The following is a 19,824-nucleotide window of genomic DNA, read 5'->3' on the forward strand; positions in this document are numbered from 1 at the left end:
ACGGCTGGAAGTGGCGCGTAGGGTCTTAAGTGGGGATGATTTTGAATGAAACGGCGGGGAAGCCAGGAGGGATTACTGGGGTTTAATTTTTTTTAACGGTAAGTTAAAAAAACGGCGGGTAGGAGGGTGTCGGCCGTTTAGTTCAGAAATATTATTGGAAAAACAAAGGTTGGTGTTTCACCTTTTAACCCCAAAAATGGGTTTCCTCCTAGAGTATGGAAAAAGGTCTACTGTTTTCTCGCCTAACCTACCTACTAAACTTTTTCAATTATTGCATGTTATAATGTAGCCATTAATAGATTTAAGGTCTAACGATACTGATCGTAATATTAATTTTTTTTTTTAAATGTTACTGTTTACATAAGTGAAGTACCTAACTAAAACCACACTTATTGCATGCTAATAATTGAAGCTGCCCGTCAATGGAGCCATCAAGTCACCTGAAGATTATATATGATATTAGAGCTCTTGCTAAATCTTTGTCTATTATAACTTTTAAACTTTTTTTTATAAAGGAACCTTTAAACTTTTTTTTATGGAGACAAATTTTGTAGCAGATGTCATAGCTAATCTAGGGCATAATTTCAATATTACTAGTGCTTTTTGGACCAATACGGTTCCGAAAGATGTCTCAAATGCCCTGTTGTTTGACCGTGTTAGTTGTGGTTGCGCCATGGGCTTCCAAATTAATTAATAATCTTTTCGTATAACAAAAAAAAAAATTTAAGCTGCCCGTGAATCTGTGATGGATAGGTAATGATACTTCGGATGAGTCCATTGCTTTTGAGAGCTTCAGTACACCACTATGGCATGGCAGTTCTTACCATAAAACGAAAGTATATTTTGAAGTATTACCAAAAGAGGAACTCAGAGAAGTTGACTTTTGTATAGCATGTGTTTGTCTGTGGTATTGTATGTGAAACTCCAAATAACCCCAGCTAGCTATGATCTCAGCAAGTCCTACTATATGTGATCATAAACCAGTAAATTTAATTGCCAATCAAGCTTACTACAATTCTAACCAAATAATATTCATTCCACATATATATTATACCATGTCAATTCAATGATATACAGGGCCTTAATATTACATGAATACTAGTCTTGTATGTTGATGCAGTGCATGGGGGTAACTCCATGGATCATATATGGTTTCCTATTTACAAGATATAAGAACAATTCCAACAGCTTCCCTATAATTTTTATATTTAAAAATCAAAGTTTTAACCTATTTTTCTTTTCAAACTCCAATAGATTTTCTATTTTACAACAATCTCTAAAATCTCCATAGTTCTTCCTTAAAATTTTAGAGATTGCTGTAAATTTAGGGAATTTGGTTTTTTCTTTCCTCACTATTCCTAAAATGGGGATAGTTATATGAAATTTGTTGAAGCAAAAGAGTCTCATTTTTCTTTAAATTAGTGAAAAATCAAAATATGGGCCGGGCTCTAAGTGAGGGAATGTGGTTGCTAGCTTTTCATTCTCAGCCTCTAAGCTAGCTCAGGATTAAATCTTAATAAATGCATTCAATTTGGAAGGTAAGAGAGAGCTGTATACAGAAGAGGGTTTTGCATCCATCTATTTGTCAACTCAATTAGAAACTGGTCAATCAAGAAAAGGGTTTTGCTTCCCTTTGCTTCCTGCGCGCCAACTGCATTCTGCATTTTATTCCATTCGCATGCAGCTAGCTACTTGTAGTTGGCAAAGAGGTTGAGATATTAATGGTAGTTAAATGCTTGAGGACCCGCATGCATTGAAATATGTAACCGTAGCTACAAACTAATTAATAATACTGCATAATTATATCCAGCAAAATATATATATGATCAATTAATATATACATGTGTGTATGAATCACCGGAAGAAAAAAGAGGAAAAACCCATGTGATTACAGTATGTGGTTTCCAGGATCGAAAGAAAATTCAAGCATGTGATCTAACTTCTGGTGGTGGAATTTATTGCTCTGTGAGTTCATGATCGCTGTGCAGAACTTAATTTGACAAAAAATTGGTTTGAAATTTCAATGTTATTGATTATTGACTATAACTCCAAGAACAACATAAATGGCGATCGATCAAAGAAGTTTTCATGAATCCATCTTTATCTGCTGCAAGAATATTCTTGCAATATATGAAGATCGAACTAGGGTTTATATATATATATAACGCATAACATTTTTTCTTGGGATCGGATCGAGCAGCTTGGATTTTTTCATTATTTTGATCCAATCGAATTTGTACGTCCATGGCTTTAATTTGGTTGGGCATTTTGCTCGGCCAATTTAGACAGGAAGGCATGATCCAACGTTAGTAATCCATCAGTCATTGCTTGCTTCAATGCATTGCTCTCTGGCACATGCATATATCATATATGTGTATGTGTACTTTAGTCTCGATCGGATGTGACTAGCTACTTCAATTTCTCATCATCTTGTCTCGGATGGCTGCACCCACAATTGCGGTTCAGTTACAATGAAGCTTGCATGTCCGAACTTTGCACAAGGATAAAATAAAAATAACACCGTCCAAACAGTCTCATTTTTCTCATTCATGATCTGTAAATCTAAAGATATATAAGCATAAAAGACTTGTATACATATGCGTGTCCACGAAATTGAGAAGTCAAATTAATTAACCTCGTTATTGATCTTAACCATCGTCTACTGCTCTAGCAAAACATGTGGTGAAGAAATTGAACAAAAGGAAAGTCTACTGGTTGGTGAGAGTGGTTTACAAAATCACACTTGTCCTTCATGTAGCGACTCGTACACCATGAACTGAACTGGTACACTTATGGTTGCTAGTTATGATAGCAACAGTACCATATTTAATGTACCTGTTTCGTAATCTATATTCAAGAGCATACTTAAATTCTATTCAAGAACGTATTTGTTCTCCAGGAGGAACAAAATTTTGGTCATCCACAACGTATCTGCCTCCATCTACTTCCAATTCCACGTAAACTTCAGTGGGATCATATAATTGAAGCAAACAAAGACATTTGCAATGCTCGGTTGCTGTACAATTTGGGCCAGATCGGGACCTTAAATGTTGTCAATTCTATCAAATGGGCCCATCCACCCGTGGCCCAATTTACACTTCCCAGGGGCCGGGGAATTTGCATGTGCATGGGGCGGTTTTCTACTTTCCTTTGCTTTTGAATTTTTAATCCCCATCCTGTTCTTCATATTTAACACTACGTACAGAATTCCAATTACTCTTTTCACCAACCCAGCAAAGTAACAGAGAGAGTAGTAACTCACCACTGTCACCAGTAACCACTCCCTAAATTATTAATTTGTTTGGTTGGAGCTAGTGGCGTTGGGTTTATTAATTAATTTGTTTTTACTCCAACATCTTCCCCATGCATCTTCTTCGATCTCTCTCTCTCTCTCTCTCTCTCTCTCTCTCTGGATGTCCACCTCTTTGCTTGGTAATCTTCGCAGCGATGGACTTCCAAGTCCTCCGGTGGATTTTTCAGTCAGGTCCGAATCGATGCTGATGATTGAGTTGGCATATTTATACGTTACTTTGTGGATCAATCATTTCTACCATGCTAAACATTAAGTGCCTGACTTCTTTCGTATTTAATTTGTATATGTTTTGATATCTCGTCTGAAGAGTTTTTTCTTAAACTGAGTTCTCGAAATTAAAGAAACACATGTTTCATGTTTATAAATACAGTGGCATTTTCTACGTACTCAGATGCTGACGTTTTGGTTCCTAATTAAACTGCATGCAGGTATTGGTATTGATTAAGCTAGGATCACAAGTTATTCATATCCGATTGTTGAGACTGTTCAAAGAAGCCATACCCCCGGGAGCCCTGGCTGCATCCGGTAGTGGAGCGCATGATAGTTTTCTCCTCTCCAATTCAATTCGATTTATATATGACGGTTGAAGCTCTAATGAGCGAAGAAAAGATTGAGTAGGATTTGGTACCGATATTTTTCAGCAAATCTGCCTAAAAGACAGCAGATAGTAGGAGATAGAGATAGGCTAGCTGTGTCCATTGCAGACAAATTAAAACTAGATCGATTAGTGAATTCTACTTCTTTTTTGTTAGTCATTTTCCCATATGTAAATCTTGTAAACACTGAGGAACTCAAAACTGCTATAGGTTCTTCATCTTGATCATGTACAGTGATTGATCCAGCCTCAATCTACAAGCCACCATTCATGCCGTACTAAGTGACCAACCAATGTCGTATATAGTTGCATGCTATAGATTTATCTCCAATATTAAAAGATTAAAGTTCACATCTAATGGAGAATTGCATGATCACTTGGTATTCAGAAAATGCATATCAACAAAGTACAACAAGATGCTCTGTTGGTTATGATTTAACCTCCATGTAAATCTACGACATATATACAATACTTCAAGCCCCATCTCTTAGAGGATGCCTAAGAGCCAAAATTCATCATACGTAGTGGAGGCAATGTTGAGTCACCAAGTACAGTCCATCGCAATGTCTTTTTTTTTTTTAATGAATTTTCTTCTTTTATGACTTTGGAAAATCATAAAAAACAATTGGGCCAAAATTTTTGAGTTTCGTAAGTGCAAAAAATGCTTTAAAATCATGATTTGAGGATGGAAAAATGTTGGTGTAATTAAAAACATATAATTTTGACCCAAAAAACCCTGTGCTATAATCCACAATTTTAGGTAAAAAATCAATTTAGTTTGTGTCCGAAAACTCATATGGTTGGTATCCAAATGTGTTAGAACATCATTAATTCGTTATCGGAACACCGCATAGTTTGTCCAGGTCGGGCCCTTAAATGTTTACTACCCTATGCATAAGCCGCTCCACCAGTGCGGCCCGGCCCAATTTATACTTCTCAGTTCTCACACCGTTGTCTGGTACGGTATCTGGGCCCTTAAATGTTGCAATCCAATACATAATCCTCTCCACGAGTGCGGCCCGGCCCAACTGTGTACTTCCCAAAACGATGTCGTTTAATCTCACCATTTACCCCTGCTCGTCGCAGAAACAGAACGAAGAAAATAGGGCGCGCTAAAAAATGGAGGAAAGCTCCGGCGCTCTGTCCGACGCCGCAATCGAAACCCTAAGAAGCCGAGGATGGTACTTCGGCGGCGACTTGGAGCAAGTCCAAGCGATGATCCTGATCCACTCCGCTTTGGCCGACGACACCCGGACGGTGGTGAACTCAGTCGAATCGGAGCTCCTCAACATGGATCTCAAATCCGTCGGAGCCAAGTCGTTGCCCGACCCGGCCACTCTTCGCAAGTCATCTCATCTTCTCGGTCCCAAAGTTCTCCAGGCAAAAATACACCTTCATCGAATATTCGAATTATTATGCTTAGGCTGTGTTTGGCTGCTTAGAAATTTATGATTTTGTTTGTTTGTTTTGATCAGATAGCTTGGGTTAGAGACATTACGAGTAGTAATGTTGACGATTTTGCGAGGAATTCTAGTCGGCGGCTTTTGAAACTTGGTCTCAGTGATGGACATGGTGAGGTAGCAGCTATAGAGTACTTGCATATCCCTTCATTCTCCGACGACGTCGTTCCGGGCACTAAGGTAGTGTGTGGATTCATGCTTGGAAAGTTCAGCTTGATTTTTAAGTATAGGCTGCAGTGTTTGATTCAATTCTTATGGATTTAGCTTTTAGCATGATGAAGTGAGAATTGAGAAGCATTAATAGTTAGGATGATACCAAATTAAGAAAATCTATCGAAAAATTAAGTAGTTCTTTGTTTCGCTTTGTTTGTCTTGGAAATCCTGATAGAAACATGCTTAAGCTGAAGACTCTTAATGGAAGAACCCAAGAAATTTGTATATTTGTCAATTATTTTATGGAGTGTACCATTATTTGCTACACAATAGAGCTTTTTCGCACCTATATAGGGAGAAACTTGCAACTATACTTCATCATTCCCTACTTACTGTGTTTATTGGATATTGCTGGTGGTGTAAACCTCAATATGAATTTTAGGACATGTTTTTAGTGTCTGAACCGTAACCCCAGTTTCTTAAGTTACTTATGTGAAGTAACCTGAGGGCATATATGAAGCCTGTATCTGAAGTCATTACTTACCGTTTGTTTATGTGTCACTGCCTTCTGATTTGCAGGTCCGCCTGGAAAATAAAGCTATTATACGAAATGGGATAGTATGTTTGACTCCTAAAGTCTTGACCGTGTTAGGAGGTGTTGTTCAGTCCCTTTATGAAGAATGGCAGATGAATAAAAAATATTCAGGTTTTTCGCGTTCAACTCTAAGGCTTTCAAAGGAAAGCGATGGTAATGGCCCTCCTCCATTTGAGAAGTTGCAAGTTGGGGCACCCAAAACTCAGTTTCCTCGGCAGGACAAGTCCTGTCAGTATTCTTGAGCTATTGATTATATAAGATTTTATAAGTCATTATTTGTCTCTCAAAATAATCTTCAGCCACTCATTATTAGTAATGCATGCGTAACTCATAGGCAGCATGTGATGATTTGCAGATCAGTCTGATGTTAACACTAAGAGCAGCGATCCTACTATCAGATCTTCTGAGATAAGACCATCTGGAAAGCAACAGCAGATCCTTCTTTCAAAGTCAAATGGTATTGATAACCCTAATAAGAAAAATGACTTGGATGTCAATCTAAAGACGGATTCTGTTAATGAAAGAACTGAAGAGAAACCTAGTAGCTCTGCAACAAGGCCAAAAGAAGGTGGAGCTTCATATGTCCAGCCTGCAACTTTTTCTTATTAATGTCACTAGTATCACTACTTATCACAAATTAACTACATGCAATAGATTTAATTATTCACTAGTATCATGACATGCTAATGTATCCATGGCTTCTACAGTTGTTGAAGCTGTCCCTGTTCAAAACCAAGCAGCAGCACAGAAACTCCTCCAGAAAATGAGTCATCAAAACCAGGATAGTAGGCATTCAAGAGGTAGAAAATTTAGAGGCAAGGGTAGGGAGGAAGAGTCGGAGGTATTCACTTTGGAAGAATGGGAAAAGAGGAAAGCTGGGGCAAAGCCTTCCATAACCGCCACTTCTGCAGTTGTTCATCGTGATGAGGAACTTGCTTGGCGGCTTCAAAATCAGTTTGATTTAGAAGATTCTCATGTTAGTTTTCTCGCACCATTGAGTCTCATTTTGTTATTGTTCTTCTTGTTGTCTTCCAAGGTTTTGAACTTTTGATGTCATTATGCTGTGATTTCAGGCACAAATGGGTCCTCAAAATGTGGAGGCAGAGGATATTAAATTGAGCATGTTTAAGTATGAGAAGAATGACGACTGGGGTAGTGGAATGGGAAATGAGAGGAGAGGGAGAGGGAGAGGAAGAGGAAGAGGGAAAGGGAGAGGAAGGGGAAGAAGGGATGACGATGGTGAGGGTTATGGAATGGAACACGGGAGGAGCGGAAGTGGGAGAGGATGGGGAAGAAGGGATGATGATGGTGGGGGTTCTGGAATGGAACACGGGAGGAGCGGAAGTGGGAGAGGATGGGGAAGAAGGGATGATGATAGTGGGGGTTCTGGAATGGAACACGGAAGGAGCGGAAGTGGGAGAGGAAGGGATGATGATAGTGGGGGTTATGGAATGGAACACGGAAGGAGCGGAAGTGGGAGAGGAAGGGATGATGATAGTGGGGGTTATGGAATGGAACACGGAAGGAGCGGAAGTGGGAGAGGAAGGGATGATGATAGTGGGGGTTATGGAATGGAACACGGAAGGAGCGGAAGTGGGAGAGGAAGGGGAAGGTGGAGCAGAGGGAGATGAAGTGGAACATTTGATTGAATTTTTGTACCTCCTATTTGATGTTCCAATCTTTTTTGTTTTGTATCAGGTAGTTCTTGATACATGGTCGTGGTGAAATCTCATTTCTTAGTGTATTTTGCCGGTTTTGCTTCATTTGCTCTCATTACTCGACAGAGTTTTGTCTGTCGTTTCTTTACGTCATATCTGATGAATTGAGGAGTTTTGTTGTTCACGTACGAGTGTCGGTTAACAATACCACGGAAAAGAATTGTTTTCAAAAAAATCTCCATGGCTACCGAACCTTCGTTAGCCTTATCTTAAAGCTTAAATGGGCGTGTCATTAATCCTAATTGTTTGCAAGTTAAAGATGCCCAAATCTCAATTAACCAAGCATTTAAAAGAAGCATATGACATATCGATCGGACCATTTTGGTAGGGTTAAACTTGTTGACATCATCGTGTGCGCCACATGGGCTTCATTCTCTACTGCTATAGGGTCCAGAGTACTGCTATAGAGTCCTACTCTGGACCAATGAAAACTAACTAGCCGCCCCCTGTTCCTACTCTACTACCAACTTATTTGAGCGTTCCCAGCTTCCAATTTTAAATTGCTATAAAGCTTTCAACTTTAACTAGCCGTCGTCTTCTTCTGCTTCTTCTTCTTGCTTCGCACACGCACTTGTCGTGAAGCGTGTCCGACTCTGCTCCGATAACCATGGATTCACATCTAATCCAGCCGTTGATCGCGTTCCTAATCTCGACCTTCGTGGCCGCCCGAGCCTACCGCAGGGAATCACTCGACTTTTCCGGCGCAATCGCCGGCCTCGCGGTTATGACTCTTCACATTGCAGTCGGATACAGGTCAGCCCAGATTCTCCTCTGCTCATTCCTATTAGACGCAGAAACCACTAAAGTTTTCATCTTGTTTTGCTCCGTGCAGGTACGGAGCTGTGTTGCTCGTCTTCTTTTTCACCTCGTCCAAGCTCACCAAGGTTGGTGAAGACAAGAAGCGTAGAGTTGACCCTGAATTCAAAGAAGGCGGTCAACGGAATTGGTACTACTGTTCAGGGTTTTCTCTGCGATCATCGTCCTTAATTTTGTTGTTTCTGTCTTTTATTGAAAGGTGGTTGCCTTTTTTTTTTTTTTTTATTCGTTTCTTTCAGGATACAGGTTCTATCGAATGCAGGGATTTCCTCTGTTTTGGTTGTGGGGCTTTGGACGCTGACGGGTTTGGAAGATAAATGCCTGGACTCGAAGGAATCGGTACTTGTTACTGCACTGATGGGTGGGGTTATAGGACACTACGCTTGCTGCAATGGAGACACTTGGTCTTCTGAGCTTGGAATTCTTAGTGATGATCAGCCTCGGTTAATCACAACCTTCAAGGTTGGTGTCTTTACTTTTCATTTCGTTTCTGATAGAATGCTTACGTCTTGCATGCAATTGCAATTGCAATTGATTGCCTCTGCTCTGTCTCTCGTTGCAAATGTTTGACCTCCTTGAAGTTGCTTAGTTTCGGTATGTTTGCTTTGTGTTTTTGGTTGCACTGTGTCTTCTGATTTGGTTTATCTTTTTGGTACAAGTTGCAGTTCTCGGTTTAAGCTTTATTTCAAAAAAGTTGCGATTTTTACTATCTTGTTCTGCCTTGCTGCATAAGCATACCCCATTTTTGCCTGAACGTTGAAGTTATGCCTATGTGCCAATGATTGTCATGAATTTGTGGACACATATCTACCAGCTTTGCCACTTTCACTCAATGGTTGTGTTATAGACGCGTGCACACCCATTTGTCTCACGTATTCTTGTAGAAGCCTTGTTTGCAATGCGGCTAGCTTATGGCTGGCGGTTTTGTAATATCTCTTATTCTTTAGCTGTGACAAGATGACTAGTATAGTAGTAAGTTGCCCTTACTTTCAGAGGTGGGATGTGGGTTCATCCAATCGTGATTGGGGTCATGAATTATGGATTTATGGGAAAAATATTTGGAAGGCTAGAAGGAAACAAATTAGTTGGCCACTTGGATATGTAGTAGACTACACATGCTAATTTAGCTACGCATTATTGGCAGCCTGTGCGGAAAGGTACCAATGGCGGAGTTACTAAAGCAGGATTACTGGCAGCTGCTGCAGCAGGCTCTGTTATCGGACTGGCGTTTGTGCTTGTTGGCTTTCTCACTACAAAATGTACATATGACGTAGCACTGAAGCAACTGTTTGTAATACCTCTTTCTACTCTTGCTGGACTTTTTGGTAGTGTCATTGATTCTCTTTTGGGAGCAACACTGCAATTCAGTGGATTCTGCACTGTTCGTAACAAGGTAAGTTAAGACAAATGTGATTCAGTTGTTATTAAGGCCAGAGTTGTATCTGCTGAGCTCAGTTTATTTCATCGAGTTTATTCTTCAATATGATGCTGAAGCAAGCTCTTTCTAACTGTTTTTTGTAGGTTGTTGGGAAACCAGGACCTACTGTCAAGAAGATATCGGGTCTCAATTTTCTTGACAACAATGCTGTGAATGTTGTATCAATCCTGATAACAACAATCATCACTTCCATTGCCTGCATTTACGTCTTTTGAGACCGACCGGTTCAACTCACTGTTATGAGTTGTTCAGACAGTGTTGATGCACCGCACTACGGATCCATGTACTAGCACCACAGTGTGTATCTTTGCCCATCTGAAAGAGGGTGTTTCTAGGCTAACCCTAAACCCTAACTACGGAAAAGTGGGGTTCACAGTGTTCTGCAAGCTGATTTTCTTACATTCATGAATTGACATAATTTACATGAAGGATCTTTGTTAAGCATAAGCTATCAGATAATGGTCGTTACCCAGCTCAGTCAATATTTAGAATACAGAAAGTGTGCTTGTACTTTGATTCCTTTCCACTTTCCATCATGCATTATCTTCTTGTTACTGAAAGTGATGTAAAATTCTTGCCTGGAAGACTAGTTCATGACTCTGCCAATAAGGTGTTTTTTTTTTTTTTTGAGAAAAGATAGAATCCATTAATAACCAAAAGAATTACAAAGCATTGGAATAATCGGTTGTGGTATCAACACCACGACACATATTCCTACCAAGATCCATAGTTATGGGTCCGTCACTAATAGTAACATCCATGAACCGAAAAGGTCCAACCCCTAACCAATTTTTACGCCTATCACCCCAGGCTACAAAGAAAGATAACCAATCCCGAGTGTCACGATACGACCTCGTCACCAACAGCCAGACGAACCACTCCACCCTCTTCCACACCGTGTCCATAAACCGCCAGACCACGTGCAAGGGAAATCCACCTTTCCGTTGATAACCAAACAGCATCGAAATTCTACCATATTGTTCCCAGGAGTAACACCATATAGATGGCTCCACAACACGACCAAAACCTCCAAACCCTAGCTCAATTGAGTAGGGACGTTTTATTTGACCTAACCAAAAACCTGAAACTAAAATCCTAATAAAAAATTGACCAAACACGGCGGCCCGGCCCAACCTCCACTTCCCGCAAGGAACTATCGCCGCCCTCCTCCAAACTTGCTGCCAGCATTCTCCATCGTCACCACACCGCCGCCTTGCACCACCACGTTGCAGCAACGTATTCCTACGCCACCGCATCGCCGCACCACAAAGCCGGCCACCCCCAAACCTGGTCGATGTCCGAGATTGAAGCCCAGAAAGGGGCGAACCATCTCCGAGCTCGTCCCTGCCCTGGGATCGAAGCCCCAGCCACCTCCGTACACCCTGAACCATCCGTGACGCCAGGAACAGCCGCTGGCAATCACCCCTTCGCTGTTCCTTGTCAGATCTCACCCATGACCCAAGGGGAGGAGATCTCACCCGATCTGCCCCGTCCAACGTCAAACCACCTTCCACCATCCGTGAACCAGGCCTCCGCCAGAGATCCATGCCGCTAGCCCGGGAAAACTTCCTCTCCCGGACCGGAACGCAAACGGCAGGGAGCCGGCGGCGTTCGGCCGGGAGAGGCGCTCTCTCTCTCTCTCGAAGACGCTCTCTCTCTCTCTCTCTCCTTTTTCTCCGCGCGTGAGGCGCGTTCTCCAGTTAGTAGTCTTAGGTTTGATTTTATGTTTAACCTAGTGTGGCAGCAAAAATAAGCTAGGAAGGAACTCTGATCCTTTGCCAATAAGGTGTTAAAGGTCATTGACTTTCAGAAAGATAAGTTTTTGCTTGACCTTGGGATCACTAGTGTTTTGAAGAAATTGCTCTCTACTTGGTGTGCTCGGTGGATAAGGCAAGTGAGGTTGAGCATAGCAAGTGAGGCAAATGGTGGGCATGCTCGTGCCTATGTAAGAGAGGCTAAAGATGCCCGTGTCTCGTGAGGCTAATAGCGTTTTAGCCATTTCTTTACACTGACAACCTTCATTTCGTTTTCCTCTCCCAATTCTCATTTAGGACCGTTGGAAAATTGAGCTCGATAATTTTATCCATTTCTTAAAATGACAAAAATATTTGTCGGTAAAGATCGTTCTCAAGTGCTTTTCTTTAATGTTTTTATGCTAGATTAAACCACACAATTTACTTCCGGAGCTTGTAAATCATGGGCCTGTGATTCTTGAGGCTGTACAGAAAGTTACTGCAGTTAAACAAACCGGACTGGATGAGCTTGTCCTCATCTATCATGGGATCCATCATATAATCTTTTAGGTATGGACATGAGGAGTAGCCATCCAAACTTTTTGTAACGCATCGTCAACAATATACGGCTCCCTCTCATCACTTTCATGATTACTTTTTCATGAGCTTCAGGTGAGACTCATGGACTCAGTGATGCTCTTTGGATTCTAATCCGGTACCCTCCAAACGAAGATAGAAGTCAATGGCAGCAAGCAACACCAACTCTTCTCTTTTATTATTTTCATACAGCTGTATGATTCCATTTCAACAAGGATTGTAGATGAAGATGAATTGAATTATCATATCGTGCAGCATTTGGTTTCAGACCAGAACAGCAAGCAAAACCAGATTAAATAACACGCAGATCAAATGTACATTCAGTTTTGAGCAAGCGTCAATTCATGGTAACAACATTCGGATTTATGTCCTAATCTCAACTCCGCACCCAGCTAAAAAATACGGTTCATAAATTTAACAGAAGATGTTCAAAAGGGAAAAGAACAACAAATTTAGCTATACATCGATCTTCTATTGGCATTCGAAAGCCAATGGCTTAATATTCATAAGCATGATCACCATCTACTTGAAACGAAAAAGGCAGAATACAACTTCCAAAAGAGGTGTCAATAAACACGACGGCAAGCAAAAGGGTCGGTCTGTTACGAGCTTCAGCACAGCAGGATCACCATCCACAAAATTCAAAACAACATCCAGGCACTAATACTAATGCAACTCATTGTTATCCCAAACTTTTGTCCATCCAACTCACAACCGATTCCTGGTACTCGATTAATCCTGTTGCTTGGGAAATTAGCAGACAACAGGACAAGTGGAAGGCTTGATGGGAGCTACAAAGTTACAAGCTACAACAGGTTGAACGCCAGCAGCAGTTTCCAAGCGTTCCCATGTTAACCTTCGCTTCTCGGCTGCAGAATTTGACTTTATATGTTCCTCCTCCAACTTACATTGGCAGGCAAGTACCAGCTCCTCATCCATCTCGCAAAACATCTTCCTCACATTCATTGTCAGGTTGAGCACCGCTTGATTCCAGTGGTTTTGGGTGTTTCGCTCAATAGCTGGGAAGACAAGTGGCAAAATCACCTGGCGGTTATGCCCGATAAGGTTAAGGATGTGCTCATTGTTCCATAGCAAGTGAGCTCGCTCAGCCACCTGAAAAGGAAATGTGTCATAAAGCAAAAAAACCAAAGGAAAAGGGATGAAAATGGTACGAGTAACAGCTTCATCAATCGAATGATCCCTAAAATGTGATGCTACTAAATATCTACAAACATGGTGAAAAATCTAGAAAACCAAGTCCTATGATGGCAATACGGGCATCAAGTTGGTAATAATTACCTGGTAATGGGAACTATTGAGGCAGCATCTAATTCTTCGGAACAAAGGGACCATGATCTTTTGGAACTCGTCCATACTAGTCATTTCCAAAACCTCTTCTAACTCACTTAGAAACATCAACTCCTTCTGGCTATTTGTTACTGGCCAGTACTTCAACAATCCCTTTATAACAGTGCTAGCCAACTTCGGGTCCTTCTCTATAAACTGTACAACGCAATATGTCAATTGCTGATGATAAATTCCCACTGATTTTGGTTTGTGTAGAGGAATCAGAGCCCTCCACAAAAATATCTTGTGCTCCTCCTTCAATGGCAAAGCAAACCCGCTAATTACACTTCCAAAAATCTCCAACAGCTCAGACATACCATTATGCCTTTCAGTTTCAAAAACAAAACGATAGATGATATTGCTGACAGCTTTTCGTATAAAAGGTCTATGCACCATGAATTTTCCATAGATCCTATGCAGAATAGTTTTCAAGCAGTCTCTTTCTCTTGGGTCCTCGGAATCAAAGAGGTCAAGTAATCGTACGATAAAAGAATGATCTACATGCTTTTTCGCCACCTTTATGTCAAGCGAATTGTAACTGATAAACCGAACCAGTAGATCATACACAATTTGCAGATGTGACCAAGCAGGATCAAACATTGGTTCTTCATCTTCGGTTTCACCACCAGTAAAATTAGATCGGTACTTAGGTGGGAAAACTCTAAACAGGTTGGTTGCACACATTTTACACATTGCAGATATTGCTGGTTCATTAAACTTTGCAGATCCAGAAGAAACAAAATCAACAAGTTCAATCAACGTTTCACGCTTAAGATCTTGCTTAGCTGGATCGCTAGAATCAATGATCTCGCAGCAAACATTCAACTTACTGATAAACAGATTCTGCTTCTGTGGATTTGAAACCTCTTTGAAAGACAGATGAGGCTCCACTACCTCTGCTCCAGCTGAAATGCTTGCTGGGAAAACAGCTGAAGACACTCGTTTGACAACATTTAATTTGCTTGTAAGAGAACTCCCACCAATTGTACATTGGAAACCACTGCCCAAATTGGGACTATTGTTGCCAGAATCACTCCCGGTGGAATCTAGTGACTCTGATTTTGGCTTGCGAGGGAATTTGCTCAGAATTTGCTTAAGCATGGTGGAGTCCTACAGAATCAGCGAACATTTAACATGGATCAATGTTATAGGCGCAATCAAGTCAACATAATAATGAGAAGAAGAGAAAAGGTCAGCTTTAAAATTGCTAATTACAACAGGATTTCAGGCTATTGTACGTTATCTACAGCTTTCCATAACATTAACCTCTATATCTCTTAGATATATCAGCTAGGAAATAATCCATATATGTGGAGTGGAGTCTAAACACAGTAGCTATCATGTCCAACAAAATGATGTAAAACTAAGATTGTTAAAACCAATATAAAGTCTTCAACTGCAGAAGTAGTCCAGGAGCAAGAAGAAGACCACTTAACAAGGCTAAGATGACAGGTCATTATGACTTATGAAGCTAAAGGCAGAAAACCAGTGTGATGAAACTGAAACTGAGCCGTACACAACGATTTCTCAAGGCATTTGACTAAACAACTTCAGTGAGCTCATGGACTGTAAACATATTTAAAATAAATCTTTAAACCAGAATCGGGACAGGATAATCCATCTGAATGACCACATTTCTTTGGTAAACCAGAACTAAAGCCTATGCGAGTAATGAACATTTTCCAGCAATGCTAAATTCAGATCAAACTCAAAGCAAAATTCAAAACATGAATCATCTTTGGCCAACAAAATCCTCATAAACACTTACTTCAGTCTTATGAAAAACAAGCTACAAATACAAGACTCCTTTTGGCAATAAGTTTTAAAATAACAAATGCAAGAAAAGTTGTTAGATTTTGGTACAGCAACAACTGAAATCCAGATCTGGAACAGGAATATGAGAACCAAAGAAACAGAGTGAACTCCAAAATGGATCTACACCACAGTACATGTGATAAGCCAAGCACCAACCCCAGATCATACTTATCCCGAAACCCTCTTAAAAACCAAGACCAGGCCTTGATCTATACAATGCATACAATAAAGTTCATGTTTTTAAAGAAAAAACGGAACTTGGGTCTATGAAGTTAGCTACAATGAACATCAAGAAAAGAAAGAAACCTGTATTTTGAGCTTCTGGGTATGAACGTAAGAGTGAAGAAACAGCAGAGAGAGACCCTTTTCAGCAAAGCAGAGAAGCAAAGGAGGAGCTCATGATAGCCTCAAAACCACCCAAAATGTAATCTTGGGTGAGAAAGCAAATGACTTTACTTTAAAACGAAAACAAACCTACACAGAGAAAGGCCGTGTTTGGCTGTGAAAGCTTTCACCTTTTGAAATGATATCGATCTATAATGATACCCTTTTGAAGTTGGACTAAGCTTTCTCAACTCTCACCTCCATGGAAGATCAATAGGAGGTCCTCCTCGATTGAAGAGAAGAGATGGTGTGGCATTTTCTGAGAAAATTGCAGGCACCAGTCTCCCCCAACACACACAAGAGGTAAAGAAATAGTTTAATGGGGTGTTACACAAATCAGTATATAAAATATAAAACCTTGAAACTTTGGGTTCTGTTGGTAGGAAGAGGAAAAAGAAATTGACAATATTCTCAAGCTATGTTTGGCTGAGATGAATAAGATCTGAAATGGATTTTCATTTGGTAAAGCTTTTGCAATTATTGCACTTCGTGGGGTACCCAATGCAGCCTTATTTGTACCAGGTAGTAGCACCGACCCTGTTTGTTTTCCATGGATTTACTCATCCTTGATTAACCCCAAAAAAATAGGGATTACATTTAGATAGGGATAATCCGAAAAATTACGAGAAGTTAATTTCACTTCTGCAGTGAGTTGTTGAAGTTGGTTACTTATTGCAAGACAGTCAAGTTTGGGAGAATGAATTGTCATTAACGGCCCTGTCAATTTTTAATTTTAATTTGTTTGGTTCTAAATGTCTAAGACGTTTTTTGTGTCTCGTTTTGTAGTAAAGAAAAGAATCAGTCTAAAATAATTTTCATTCTACTTTAGTAAATTGTTTAGCATAAGTCGTATACTTACGGAACTCTGAAGATTTGAACCATTACATTATTTACTATTCCAGTGTGCCACATACATTGTATTAATCTAACAACATATTTATAATTTCAATAAACAACTCAATTATTGCGTCTTTAACCAATGGGTTATATTTTGTTTGATCAAAACTCTAGTATTCAATTCCAAACAAAGAAAATGACAACCATAATGATACTTTGCTTCATCATTATGGGCAATCCATGGTGCTGGGACTTTAGGCTCAGAAAATTTAAGTAAAGTGTTAGTCTTTGATTAACATGTTCAGAAAAACAATGAATCAATGATGGGATCAACATGATAGCTAAATGACAAAAACAAAGAGCCTGCAGTGAGTCCCCTGCTGCTTGTTGTGCCTAGACCCACAGGGACACGGTGTCCCTTTATAAGTTGGTAAAGGGGGAAAACATAATTGAATATACAAAGCAAAGATCAAATTGATTAAATACAGAAAAAAGGGGTTGAACCAAGATTATTGGCTTCAGAGAAGCAGAGAAGAGAAGGATCAAAATTTGCTTGTGAATTCTTACGAAAAATTTGCAGCTAAAGTTGGATTTGAGCCTTTTAAGTGTTTAACAATACAACGGATAGCACTGTAGCAGGGGTTTGGTTTTTTCAATTGGGCTGGTAACTGCCCAGGCCACTGGCCATCCCGTCTAGTATTCTTCTTGTATTAATTTATGTAGGAATTGCTCTGAGTCTCTGACCTTACATATACAGCACATTCATCAAATGAATAAATAAATAATTTTGTTTTGTTTATCAAAACTAGCTTTGGTTAATATAATGGCAAATTTTATTTTGAAAAAAAAGGGGTACATCTTTGACAGAGGGAACAATTCGTAGTACTTGGCGCAGCAATAATTGCATATATGAATTCAAATGTATCTGCTTTTATGAGAAAAATGTTTGTTACAGTAAATAAAGGCCAAAACACTGAAACAGAGTAAAATCATGTGAATATGTGAGTTCTCAATGTTGTAGTCTTTACCTTAATATTTATTAAACTTTTAGTTTGAAATTTTGAATAAATATTTCAATCTTTTGGACCTATTTTAATACGAGTTTAGTTGTTACATTCATAAATCAAAAATAGGGCCATGGGGCTGGTGGACTCATTTTTTAAGAATTAATTGAGCATATGAAAATTGGATTTTGTAAAACTAAGGAAAGTAAATCCTTCATGAAGAACAAGTACTATAGTAAGACATTAACACAAATCAGGTCGAACTTTGAAGTCTAATTAAAACGATAACAATAATATTGACAAACTCGTAAAATGAGGTTTACACCTTTAGTTAATACAATTTCACTTTCAAGAAAAATCACTATCATTCATACCTTTCGAGCGTGTTTTAAGTAAATCATACTCCTAAGCAATCACTGAATTAGTCGTGTATTTACAAAAATATAGATGCACTACTGCAAAAACATAATTAAAAAAGTACAATGATGATCATCATATTCTCGACTTAGCACAGAAAAAATAGTGAAAGTAGGGACGTCTCTGGTCTCTTATATATCTACATATATATCACCTATCACCATATATGATGGATCCTGTACGTGTGATCGATGATCAACTGGAATCTTTAGTACTTGGATCGATCATATCAATTTCTGACCGCAGCTTCTGAACTTTTCATCAACCGTATACGCTTGCACGAATCTTTAAACATTCTGCACCCAATACTATAACTCAGTTTTTGGATCTTAATCATCAACTAAATTTACATGCATGTTATACAAGAAATATATGCACTATAGCTTACTTCCAAGGAACGTCTCCAACTAACATCCAGTCATTATCCTTATCTTCATATGTCAGCACATATTGATTATATTCCACTGTTCCATTCACTACTGCATGCTCCATAAAAAGCATCTGTTGCTTCCTATCATCCTCCATGTACTTACCTATATATATATTAAGCATGAAGTACCACTAATTAAGTCCATATATGTACTTTATGCAATGAGCAGTTTGTATGTGCTAGCTAGCTAACCGTTTATGGTGAAGGAAGTGAAAATTTTCTCCAAGGCTGTTAATAGCTCCTCGTAACTTTTATACATCTCTAAATCTACTTTCCGCAGGTAAGGAGCTCCATCAGCACCGACTTTCACATATTTACTGCTGCTGTTGTTCTTCAGGTTCTTCGAGTCCAAGGCCTTATTTCTCGTCGATCTCACCGGCGGCCACCCAACTACTTGACCCCTTCAATCCCCCAAACACACACATTACACAAACACTATGGTTAAGAACTAATAATAACACACAAAAAAAATAAAACACATAGAATTTATACGTACTTTGCAGTTGGGGCTTTCACGGCAGTAGTACTGGTACTGCTGGAAGAGTACTTAGCTGCTTCCATCGACGGCCCATCATCCAATTTAGCTTGGCCACGAGGCTCGCGATCTCCATTAGAGCTTTCCAGGTCAAGGTTGTTGAGATCATCATCGGTATCCATGAACCCACGTTTCATCGAGCTCTTCATCAACTCTCCGAAGACCACTACACCTGTTGAACAACCACGGCTTCCACCACCAGGTAATCCCAAGGTCAGCTCAGTGTCCTTGTAATTCATCGTCATATTCCACCAGTTCACGTCAGCTTTCCGGCGAGCCCAGTACGTGTAAGTACGGCGTAGGATTTGTTCCTTGTTCTTAACTGGTACGTATGTATCAGATCCAAACCCCCGCGCAACTCTGCTACCTGCACATTTTAGACATAAATAGAGCATAAGCTAGAGGTGGGGGGGGGGGGGGTAGAAGATTCAATCACCAGTAAGGAAAAGCCAATGCAGGGAGGGCACGTGTGGCCGGTAAGGCACCAATCCTTACGGTTGCTTGAATTTTTTGGCAGCAGCAGATTAGAAGTTTGTGCCGTCTGTCGGTACATTCAATCGGTATCAGTTCCTGTCACTCTCGGCCGTTTTATATAAACAGTCATACTAGCTACTATATTTACAGAGGCCGGAACTGT

The 19,824-nt window shown here is 39.9% G+C and overlaps 4 protein-coding genes across 8 annotated transcripts; 2 read left to right on the plus strand and 2 right to left on the minus strand.

Annotated features, from left to right (window-relative positions):
* Positions 1-4,980: 4,980 nt before the first annotated feature.
* Positions 4,981-7,958, plus strand: LOC112189482 (tudor domain-containing protein 3). 2 transcript variants are annotated; one of them, XM_024328821.2, is made up of 6 exons: positions 4,981-5,288; positions 5,384-5,548; positions 6,101-6,269; positions 6,472-6,684; positions 6,824-7,092; positions 7,190-7,958. In XM_024328821.2, the coding sequence occupies exons 1-6, from the start codon at positions 5,028-5,030 to the stop codon at positions 7,745-7,747; spliced, it is 1,635 nt and encodes a 544-aa protein (XP_024184589.1). In that variant the 5' UTR covers positions 4,981-5,027; the 3' UTR covers positions 7,748-7,958. The 2 variants fall into 2 exon arrangements, with proteins under 2 accessions (XP_024184589.1, XP_024184588.1); XM_024328820.2 differs by having other exon boundaries at positions 4,982-5,288; positions 6,101-6,344.
* A 295-nt stretch (positions 7,959-8,253) lies between these two features.
* LOC112189484 (protein PGR) lies at positions 8,254-10,579 on the plus strand. The gene is made up of 5 exons (XM_024328824.2): positions 8,254-8,587; positions 8,667-8,780; positions 8,890-9,112; positions 9,795-10,043; positions 10,172-10,579. The coding sequence occupies exons 1-5, from the start codon at positions 8,442-8,444 to the stop codon at positions 10,301-10,303; spliced, it is 864 nt and encodes a 287-aa protein (XP_024184592.1). The 5' UTR covers positions 8,254-8,441; the 3' UTR covers positions 10,304-10,579.
* Positions 10,580-12,695: 2,116 nt separating this feature from the next.
* Positions 12,696-16,436, minus strand: LOC112189483 (serine/threonine protein phosphatase 2A 57 kDa regulatory subunit B' kappa isoform). Of its 2 annotated transcripts, XM_024328823.2 has the most exons (4): positions 16,163-16,436; positions 15,887-16,054; positions 13,718-14,875; positions 12,696-13,531 (listed from the first exon to the last, which is right to left on the minus strand). In XM_024328823.2, the coding sequence occupies exons 3-4, from the start codon at positions 14,864-14,866 to the stop codon at positions 13,172-13,174; spliced, it is 1,509 nt and encodes a 502-aa protein (XP_024184591.1). In that variant the 5' UTR covers positions 14,867-14,875; positions 15,887-16,054; positions 16,163-16,436; the 3' UTR covers positions 12,696-13,171. The 2 variants fall into 2 exon arrangements, with proteins under 2 accessions (XP_024184591.1, XP_024184590.1); XM_024328822.2 differs by having other exon boundaries at positions 15,887-16,436.
* A 1,682-nt stretch (positions 16,437-18,118) lies between these two features.
* LOC112188950 (auxin-responsive protein IAA1) lies at positions 18,119-19,824 on the minus strand. Of its 3 annotated transcripts, none has more exons than XM_024328191.2 (5): positions 19,683-19,824; positions 19,149-19,554; positions 18,845-19,053; positions 18,611-18,755; positions 18,119-18,530 (listed from the first exon to the last, which is right to left on the minus strand). In XM_024328191.2, exons 1-5 carry the CDS (start codon positions 19,738-19,740, stop codon positions 18,452-18,454), a joined length of 897 nt encoding a protein of 298 aa, XP_024183959.1. In that variant the 5' UTR covers positions 19,741-19,824; the 3' UTR covers positions 18,119-18,451. The 3 variants fall into 3 exon arrangements, with proteins under 3 accessions (XP_024183959.1, XP_024183960.1, XP_040370946.1); XM_024328192.2 differs by having other exon boundaries at positions 18,119-18,518; positions 19,683-19,823; XM_040515012.1 differs by having other exon boundaries at positions 19,624-19,748.

This window comes from Rosa chinensis, chromosome 2, assembly GCF_002994745.2.
Source record: "Rosa chinensis cultivar Old Blush chromosome 2, RchiOBHm-V2, whole genome shotgun sequence".
Classification (NCBI taxonomy): domain Eukaryota; kingdom Viridiplantae; phylum Streptophyta; class Magnoliopsida; order Rosales; family Rosaceae; genus Rosa; species Rosa chinensis.